Here is a 10777-nt window from a genome sequence, read left to right as displayed (position 1 = left end):
CTCTTGTGCCCAATCACCGATGACCTCCCTCGAACCCTTGGGTCGAGCTGACGGGCTCTCCTGCATGGTACTCATGCCCCTGTCTTACCTGGCACTAGGTAACCATTTACTCACGGGGCGGCTATACTCGAGTGGTTGCACTGACACCGAGCTAGGTTGACTTTACCTGTGTTGTGCTTAAACAAATCAACAAACAGATCAATTCCACAGAGCGCCTATGCTCGTACTTATACCAAGCTAGGCCAACTTATCATGTGCCAATTCAGATAAATCAACAAAGTTAAATGCATCATCTTCCAAGAACAGATTTATCACACATTGTTCAAAGAGAAAGCATTAAGCACGAATATCTTAGCTGAAATACAACTTAAGGTTTGCCACATTCCACGCTCAAGGAATGGCCTTAACTGGTCAGCCTTGGCTTCTTCATTCACTGATTGGAGGGCTTCTCCACGATTTGTTGAATGGTCATCTCTTCGCTCCTAGTGCGTGCGGGTCTCATGTTCGTGGTTTCTGGAAGCCCCCCTTGACTATCTGCGATTTGAGGGCTGGAACTAGGTTGGAAACTGCAACTGGAACTGAAAAACTTGTGTGGTGGGACTGATGTTTTATATCGAGCCCCACGGTGGGTGCCAAATGTTCCGGCCGGTTGACCTGGGTCGTCTTTATGAGTGGCTTGTCCTCACGAGCTAGAGCACCTTCGTTCTGTCTTGTCTATGAGTACTTGAAAAAGAAGAACAAAGGGGCGCCCTCGCGGCCGTTTGCACTCCGACGATCAAGTCAGCTAGCGAGAAACACCAAAATGACTAGAGACTGTATGATTGTCTCAATGACTGGAACTGTGTGGCTAAACTGTGTTGCCCTAATTGCCTTGTGCTCACCGTTGGGTGCGCCGTCAAGAACAACTAGGGTTTAGTGCTTTGTGTAATTGAAAAAGTGTCCCTTACTAGGGCTCTTCGTGCCCTTTATATAGGTGAAAACTAGGGTTTACCTTTGCGCTGCTGCTATTATCTAGGGTTCCTCGGAGAAGGTCCTTGGGCCGCTATCTTTAGGATTTTAGCGTATCCGGCCCATGGACTTCCCTCATCTGGAGTGCAATGTATAATCTTATGGCTACTTGGGCCCTAACTTGAGCGCGGTCGGTCGTCTTTAATGAGCACGTGGGCATTGCCACGTGCCCCTTTGACTCGATCATTTATTCTGTGCGGAGGGTCCCACAGTGCCACCACCCAACTTTAGGGCGATGTCTTACTTTGGGGCGATGTCTACACTCGGCGACGTCTTACTTCTGCGCGATGCTTCTCTTGGGCGATGATCCATCTTGGCAGTGACACATCTCGGCGATAACCGATTATTTATACTGCAGAACGCCGCTTCTGCATACGGCGACTACGTTAACTTCTTGACCACCTACCTTTCTCTTGTCCACGTCATCACACCCGATGACCTGGTCGGTACAGTGCCCACACATATGATTACTAGCACCAGTGTCTAGATATCATATCATGTCACTATCTAGAGTGACGCATTCATTGGCCATCATGAGAATTCCTTCCTCTTTTGTCTCATCTTCCTCCACTAAATTTGCATTTTCTTCAACTCTTTTCTTGGCATAACACTCATTTGCATAGTGTCCATATTTGTCACAATTGTAACATTCAACATTTGAACGATGTGAACAACCACCACGATCATGACCTCGTCCACACCAATTTTGTCCTTTTTCTTCATTGTTGTTTCCATGACCACGACCTCCGCGTCCATGTCCTCTCACTCGGTTATGTTGCGCATACATCACCTTCTCTTCCTTTATGATCATCTTTGCTTGTAAGGCTTCTCCAAGACTTCTTGCTTCTTTTTCTTCTTTCGTTGTTCATGTGCTTCAAGAGAACCCGAGAGATCATCAATGGTCATCTCTTCCAAGTTTCTAGACTCCTCAATTGCACATCCAACATTTTCAAAGTCATCCGTCAATGACCGAAGAATCTTCTCCACGACCCTTGCATCCGTGGGAGTTTCTCCATTGCGTTTAAGTTGATTGGCTACCGTTTGCACACGAGTGATGCAACAAGATACATCTTCATGGCCTCCAACTTACCTTGTAGATTTTGTAGCCGCATTTGTGTAACTCGGACTGCACCCTTGAATGCCTTTTCCAAGATGTCCCATGCTTCCTTTGAAGTGGATGCACCAACAATCTTGTCAAAGATTGTCTCATCAACAACTCGATACAACATGTACAAAGCTGCCTTATCTTTTGATCATGTCTCTTTCAACACTTTTTTTTGGGCCGCCAAGTAACCAGTAGTATTTTCTGGTTCTTCAAAACCTTCTTGAACCACCTCCCAACAATCTTAAGATTCTAGAAGGGCTTGCATTTGGATGCTCCAATTGCCATAATTGGTCATCTTTTTTAATTTAGGAAGGGACATATTATTGGTTATAGTGGCCATAACTTTGATACCAATTTGTGAACAAAGAATAAATCTTTTATTTCACTACCACTCTTCAGATAAGAATAAAGTCTTTGTAAATAGTCTTACAATGGACTTTTCAAATTCTACATTCTCTCTCATCAAAGTTACACTATAAATTACAGTTAAAATCACAATATAAATGACATTCAAAACTATGATTATGATTAAAGCTAATAGTTATTAACCATTCAAATTTTAAATAAAACTATGACAAAGCCAGTAATAGGCTTCAGTTCTGAAACTGCTATATGCTGTGTGCTGGTTTTGGGTGCTGTGGTTCCTTAATTCTTGGTATAGGAAGATACGCTTTGCTGCTGCTTGTGGTTGTTCATCAGTGTACATTTGCAGAATACGGTTCATATGAATTCTGATATGGGTTGTTTGGGAGCAGGGCTACAACAGAAGAAGATGTGAGAGGGTGGTGCTATGAAGATATCATAGGGCGGTGTTACGGAAGGACAACGTTAGGAGAATGATAGGTGAAGGTTACTGGATGATGGTAATTAGAAGTATTAGCTGGATGGGGAAGTTGGTGGTCTTGGAAGAACCTTCTTGGGTAGAAATGTTTGAGGAGGGGTACTGAGTGCAAGAGATGCCACCAGATGTTGGACAGTTTGCAATAACAGAGTTTATATATCAAGCACAGATATATATTGCTTGGCTCTAGCAAGGGGTGAGAACAATAACACCGAATGCATCTTTTGGTTAGTAAGGCTTACGATCTTATGGTTGTGGTCAAGGGTTTTCTCCAATACAGTGTTTATTCTCCACAATGGCGGGTTATATCAGCAGAGATTGATTTGGTCTGCTGATTTTGGTAGCAGTGCTTTGGTGCTGGCACTGCTGGAATGAGTTTATTGGTATGGTTCGTGATGCAGAGCATTTTGATAGGTCAAGTGCCTAAAATGTGCTTCGGTAAAAGTATGGATGGTTATGCTGTTTGGCAAGTTAGTTGGTGCATATTCTGTTCTTTATGTACTTGCTGTCACATTCAGTGCTGATGATGCATCCTTAGGATATTGCTGTTAGTGGCTTTGTTCACATGCTATGCTCACTCTTCAGGTTTATGCATGGAGGATGGGTTTAGGTGTTATGGGTCTGTTTTTGCAAGTTAAGCCTTAATAATAATAATAATGTAGGAAGTACTCTTGTTATGCTACAGCAATGGTCTGAGGTAGAGGCTGAAGAGGGATTTTAATTAAGTCTTTTGGTTGGAGCTGAGAGAAAGTTCCAAGGGCAAGTGTGGATCCTCTTCTATTCAATCCATGAAGGAGAAGGAAAAACACCTGGTGGATGAAATTCAAGGGATTTTCAGCAATCTTCAGTGTGCAAGAAAAGAGGGCAGGGGCAATGATATTGTGATCTTTGAGGAGCAGATGCATCAGCTGCTCCGCGAGTGGAGGGCTGACTGGAGTCTCCAGCCACCTTCTTATGCTTCTGTTTAATTTATTCTGGGTTTTTATAAGTTCTGTTTGAATGTTTAACTTTCGTTTAATTCTTTTGGTTTGATGGATTGTTTTATAATTTTCTGAAATAAATATTAGAAATGATAATACTAGGTGGTTCTGCATCACTTTTTTTAGTATAATATTATTTTATATTAAATATGATTAAGTATTTTTATTCATTATTTATTAATATTATATATTTATAAGTATCAATTTAAATTTTATTTATGCTTCACTTTAATATTTTTTTCATAACATCTTTCCTTTTTGTTTTAATAATAAATTATAAATAATTTTTAGAGATTTTTTTCCCAATTCTTTTAAACATAATAATTAGCATTTATGTGGAGTAGGTCAAACTTATTAACCTGCAAATCTTAACATCTTAGCCGGCAAGTCTTATGGGAGATACTTTAACACCTAAGACGAATCTAGAAGTGATTTTGTTTGAACTAAATTATTTTTTAATATTATTTCTTGTAGAAATGAATTGTTTTTACCAAATTCAAGTTTTGTTATTAGATTATACTTTTAATGAATTCGAAATAAACCAATTTTTTCTCAACTAAAAAAATATATTATTTAAATATACATAATAAAGACGTTAAATAAAATTGGAAAAAAAAATATTTATAAATTTTTGTGCCACGCGTTAATTATCTAGATCTTCATTTTAGTTGTTTCAGAAATTACAAAATTTTATATAATTACATTTTAACTTAAATATAATAATGGTTGTTTATGTTTGATTGTCTTGTTTTGTTGCAAAAAAGGTAAATAAGGTAAAGTATTCCTACTTTCTACTGTAACTACAAGAAAAAATGATTTTAGCAAGGATTTATTTTTACATTACTAAGGGTTAAAACATTTATTAAGTCATTTATCCAGAGTTGTAATTTCCCCCACTAAATCATTCCTGGGGAATGTGTTTCCTGATATTTTTTTAAATCCCAGGAAAAGTCTTTCAAAACCTCCGTTAAATATCGTGGGTTTAAGAACTTCCATAAAATACCATGGGTTTTAAAACCTCCATAAAATAATATCAGTTTTTGAAACTTCCATAAAATACCACAGGATTCAAACATAGAATACCCTAAGTTTCGAAACTTTCGTAAAATATCATAGGTTTTCAAAATCTTCATGAAATATCATAAGTTTCAAAACTTCTGTATAATACCATAGATTTTTGAAACCTTTGTAAAATACTATGACTTTCAAAACGCCCATAAAATACCATAGGTTTTGGAACTAAGAACATTTTCTTTTTTTACTCATTTATCATGTAAGCATTCATGTGTTTTTTCAACCACAATTATTGACATCTATTGTATTTATTTATCTATGTGTGTTAAAGTACCTTTTCAATAAATAAAACAAATAAATGGATATAATATTCATCAATTGAAAAGTTATACATATATAAATAAATTTAATAATTTATATAAAAGTATATCAAGTATCAAGCTGAAATTGAAACTCAAACACAAAATGAGTTAAAAAAACTAGGAAAAAAACAATACAGAATAATATCTATGTGAAGTACTACAAATGAAAACCTATCATATTGTTTACAAAATACAAAATAGGACAAATCATTTATACATTATACTATATTCCTATTGATCCGATCGGTCATCGGTAGTCGATGACGTCAGCAACAGAGAACCACGTGGACCACTCGCAGGGTGACACGTGGACCAGGTGGCAGAGAGGTCAGGGGGACGATCGCCAAGAGTGGTGATCGGTGGTCAGTAACCAAGTTACCACCGACAGATCAGGCGGCAGAGAGGTCGGGGGATAGATCACCCAGAATGGTGATCGGTGGTCAGTAGCCAAGTGGCCACCAGCAGACCAGTTCCCAGACTCGCGCCTGGAGGCAGAGCGCGAGAAGCGAATAAACACTGATCAGTCATCGGGTGTATTGTCATCGGGGTCTCGTGTTACACGCAGTTAAACTGGGACTGAGGTTCCCAGCGAGAGCGTTACGCATGAATCTCGCATGAGCACACCTCAGGGAATCATGTACGAGAGTGGCCTGAGGGAACTAGTAAGCCAGTCAGTGATTGGTGATTCCCTCAACCCATTACGTGCGTGGCATCATGAAGGGTAAGTCGCCTACGTAGATAGCAACGTTTGGTGAGTGTGCCTAGACCAGCCACACCCGACGTTCTCCTAAGAGTATGCGATTTACCCAGATAAGAGAAATATCCTAAGCTACTCCGTGAGGGCGTAACTTAGGCACACAAAGAGAAGCGCTAGAGCCCTTCCAGTAAATGACACGTGTGTGGTTAGATGTGAGTTGCAGGCCTCCACGTGTCACCATCTGAGAGGGGTGCGGTCCAGACAAAAGTGCACTCCGTACCATTAAGGGTACAGACAGGCGCAGCCCAGCGTAGAGACGCGCGGACACGCACAGACACCCACACTCTCTGATTCTGCAGGTACATTGTCTCTGAAAAGCGTAACAGGTTTCTGACACATGCCAGAAAAGCATAACAGAATTCTGTTATGCCCAGAAACAGAGACAGAGAGATAAAAGGAGGAATCAGGGAGAGAAGTGGGGGATACGAAAAACAGAGAGCAAGAGTTTTTCACACACACTACTAGTTTTCTAGTCTTTGGTGGTTCTGTGGACTAACTTGATCGTCGGAGTGCAAACGGCCGCTAGAGGCGCCGTCTGTGTGTTTTGCAGGTCACGTTTGGAGATCCAAGAGGAGGTTCTGAGGGTGATCCTGTAGAAAACGCCAGTCGCGTAGGCGGGACCAAGAGTGCTACAAAGCGATTCCTCCACGTTCGAGTTGCCGGCAGGATCATTTGGCGCCCACCGTGGGGCACGAGTGAATCGTTGTCCCATATATACCACAGTTTTAAAGCTTACCAGAGTTTTATCAGTTTCGTTGATAGAGAAAGATGCCTAGAAACAGACAGCCATCGCCTGCGCCATCCGCTGACAAAGGAGCTGTGACAATGGCGCAGGTCCTGGAAATGGTGCGCACGCTGCAGGATAACGCCGCAGCGTCAAAGGTTGAACAAGAGAGGATGCAGACGGAGTTAGCTGCGTCGCAAAGCAGGAACGACGAGCTGAATCGCGTAAATGAGGAGTTGAGAAGGACGCTGCAGGCGCAGAGGGAACACATGGTTGACGAAAGGGTGTCTAGACAGCCCTCACCTCCAAGAGCGTTCCCCATGCCATTCTCCCCTAAGATCATGGGAACCATGGTGCCTCCCAACCTGGTGGGGGTGAAGGCATCGTTCAAAGGGGTAGAAGACCCGGAGGCGCATCTGACGGCGTTCCACACCCAGATGATGTTGTCTGGGGGTTCAGACGCTGTCTACTGCAAAATGTTTATGAGTACGCTCAGCGGAATCACCATGGAGTGGTTCGTGAGCCTACCAGAAGGACACATCACGTCTTTCTCTCAGTTCTCGAAGCTCTTCACTGAACAATACATCGTAAACAAGGCACCTGCAGTGGTGTCCTACGATCTGTTCGACGTGCGCCAATACCAGGGGGAGTTGCTGAAGGACTACCTCAACCGCTTTGGGGCACAAGTGGTTAGATTGCCCAGCAAAGATGAAGATATGCTGGTGCACGCGTTCAAGAAGGGAGTGCTGCCTGGCCCCTTCAGCGAATCTCTCATCAGGAGCCATCCCAGCACCTTTGCAGAGATCCGACGACGTGCGGTGGCACACATAGTGGCAGAAACAGAGGTTTCTGAGAAGAGAGGAAGTGTTGCACCGCCAAGGCCGCGTGGAGGGCAAGGAAAGCCACAGCAGACAAGGGTGCATGAGGCCAAGGAGGGGAAGAAGGTGCGGGAAAAACCTCGCCCCTATGCACCAGGCAAAGACCAGAGCAGGGGGCGTGCAAGGGAGAATAACGCACCCCCGAGATACAACTTCATGGTGGGATTGGCGGATCTCATTGCCCTTCCTGCTATAGCCGCAAGACTACGAGTACTAGAGAAGACAGATAAGGTACTTGGAAGGAAGAAGAATGAATGGTGTGAGTTTCATCAGGCCTTTGGCCGTACACTTCATTCCTGTTTGGCGTTGGGGCACCAACTGGCAGAGTTGGTGAAGTCTGGTTTTCTAGCAGATTACCTGCGTGAGCCGCAGGGTGATCGCGCGTCAGGGTCCCAGACTGGAAAACAGCAGCATGAAGTCCCTGTGCATGGGGAAGTGCAGACGATCGCGGGAGGCTTCTCTGGTGGGGGATGCACAGCTTCACAAAGAAGGAGATACGCTCGATCGGTGATGGCGGTAGATGCAGTGAATGAGAGTCATTACCCCGAAGTGGACATTATCTTCAGGAAGGCTGACCTACGGGACGTTGTCCCGCATGACAACGACCCTGTGGTCATTTCTCTCATCACAGCAGGAAGACGAGTGCATAAAGTACTCGTAGATCAAGGAAGCTCGGCGGACGTCATGTTCTGGCCAACATTCAACAAGCTACAGTTGTCCCCTGATCAGCTAAGACCGTATACCGGGTGTCTCTACGGTTTTGCAGGAGATCAGGTAGAGGTGCGGGGATACATCGAGCTGAGGACAACGTTCACTGACGGAACGACAGCCCGCACTGAAAAGATAAAGTACCTGGTGGTGAACGCCCCTTCTGCGTACAATGTCTTGTTGGGGAGGCCCACACTCAATAGACTGGGCGCAATACCATCGACGAGGCATATGAAGTTGAAGCTGCCGTCGATGGAGGGGACCGTGATAACCATCAGGTCGGATCAGGCTGAGGTAAGACGCTGTTATGAGAACATCTTGAAGCAAAAGAGAAGTGTGTGCCACGTCACCACAAAACCACCACCAGGCGTGCGCGAAGAGCGATCGGTGGTCAGAAAGACACAGGGCGCTCAGAGGATGGAGGATGCTGCGGTGGGGGGCTCCCAGGTAGCCCAAGTTGAAGAAGAAGAGGAAGGCGCGATCACTCCCCGCGAGTCAGGAATTGCGAGGGCGGTCATCGCCAGTGAGAGAAGGCCCCACCCAGCTGAAGGATGGGTCGAAATGGACATCGGGGGAAGAAAGTTCAAGTTAGGGGGATCCCTCGTTGAAGAAGAGCGAAGGCTGATCGTGGGTGTGATTGAGAAGCACATGAATGCTTTTGCATGGTCAGCATCCGACATGCCAGGAATCGACCCCGATTTCCTCTGCCATCGGCTGTCGATGGACCCTATGGTTCGACCTGTGCGACAGAGGCGAAGGAAATTCAACGAGGAGAAGAGGAAGGCGATCCACGATGAAGCGCAGAAGCTCCTTGCCGCGGGCCACATCAGAGAAATCCAGTACCCCGAGTGGCTAGCGAATGTGGTACTGGTTCAAAAGGCAAGCGGCAAGTGGAGGATGTGCGTGGACTTCACTGACCTCAACAAGGCGTGCCCCAAGGATTCTTACCCCTTACCCAGTATATATGCTCTAGTTGATAGCGCCTCGGGGGGAAAGCTACTCAGCTTCTTGGACGTTTTCTCGGGGTATAACCAGATCAGGATGCACCCAATGGATGAATGCAAGACTGCGTTTATGACAGAACGGTCTTGCTACTGCTACAAGGTCATGCCATTTGGGTTAAAGAATGCGGGGGCTACCTACCAGCGGCTCATGGATAGGGTGCTCTCGCCCATGCTAGGAAGGAACGTACACGCCTATGTAGATGACATGGTGGTTACGTCCCAAGAGAAGAAGCATCATGCAGCTGATCTGGAAGAGCTGTTCACCACCATTGCCAAGTACAGGCTGAAGCTCAACCCTGAGAAATGCATTTTTGGTGTAGAGGCTGGGAAGTTCTTGGGTTTCCTCTTAACAGAGCGGGGAATCGAAGCCAACCCGGAGAAGTGTGCGGCGATCGTGGCGATGAGGAGCCCAACGACGGTGAAGGAAGTACAGCAGCTCACCGGTCGCTTGGCGGCCTTGTCCCGGTTTATGTCCGCTGGAGGGGAGAAAGGTCACCCATACTTCCAGTGTCTCAAACGCAACAGCAGATTTCTCTGGACACAGGAGTGCGAGGAGGCCTTCATCAAGTTAAAGGGGTATCTGGCGAGCCCACCAGTCTTGCGGAAACCTCAGGTAGGCGTCCCTCTTCGTCTATATTTTGCTGTGACGGAGAGAGCAGTCAGCTCAGTCCTGGTCAAAGAGCAAAACCAGGCCCAGAGGCCTGTTTACTTCGTGAGTAAAGTGTTGCAAGGCCCTGAAATGAGGTACCAAGCCCTCGAGAAGGCTGCTCTGGCGGTGGTGTTTTCAGCCAGAAGACTCAGGCATTACTTCCACAGCTTCACAGTGGTGGTGATGACTGATCTGCCTATCCAGAACGTATTGAAGAAACCTGATGTAGCAGGCAGGATGGTCAAATGGGCAGTAGAATTGTCAGAATTTGACATTCAGTACGAGCCCCGAGGACCGATCAAGGGGCAGGTGTTCGCGAACTTTGTAGTCGAGCTGTCATCGATCGCGACACCTGCAGAAGGGCTAGATTTCTGATGGGTGTTATCGGTAGATGGCTCCTCTAATCAGCAGGGAAGCGGCGCTGGAGTCATCCTGGAAGGACCAAATGGGGTACTGATCGAGCAGTCCCTCCGCTTTGCCTTCAAAGCTAGCAACAATCAGGCGGAGTATGAGGCCCTGATCGCAGGAATGTTGCTAGCAAGAGAAATGGGAGCAAGAAATCTGCTGGCCAAGAGCGACTCTTTACTGGTCACCGGGCAGGTTACGGGGGAGTTCCAAGCAAAGGATCCCCAGATGGCAGCCTACTTGGAGTATGTGCAGCTCCTGAAGACGTCCTTCGCCGAGTTTGAGTTAGTGCACGTGCCAAGAGAGCAAAATGCCCGAGCAGACCTACTTGCCAAGCTGGCC

The 10777-nt window shown here is 45.4% G+C and overlaps 1 protein-coding gene across 1 annotated transcript; it reads right to left on the bottom strand.

The window, feature by feature from the left end:
• Positions 1-1815: 1815 nt before the first annotated feature.
• Positions 1816-2237, bottom strand: LOC137835862 (uncharacterized). Its single transcript, XM_068644599.1, has 2 exons — positions 2099-2237; positions 1816-2042 (listed from the first exon to the last, which is right to left on the bottom strand). Exons 1-2 carry the CDS (start codon positions 2235-2237, stop codon positions 1816-1818), a joined length of 366 nt encoding a protein of 121 aa, XP_068500700.1.
• Positions 2238-10777: the final 8540 nt, after the last annotated feature.

This window comes from Phaseolus vulgaris, chromosome 11 (assembly GCF_000499845.2).
Source record: "Phaseolus vulgaris cultivar G19833 chromosome 11, P. vulgaris v2.0, whole genome shotgun sequence".
NCBI classification, from domain to species: Eukaryota; Viridiplantae; Streptophyta; class Magnoliopsida; order Fabales; family Fabaceae; genus Phaseolus; species Phaseolus vulgaris.
Note: the sequence above shows the minus strand (reverse complement) of the source record. Positions and strands in the feature narration are given on the sequence as shown.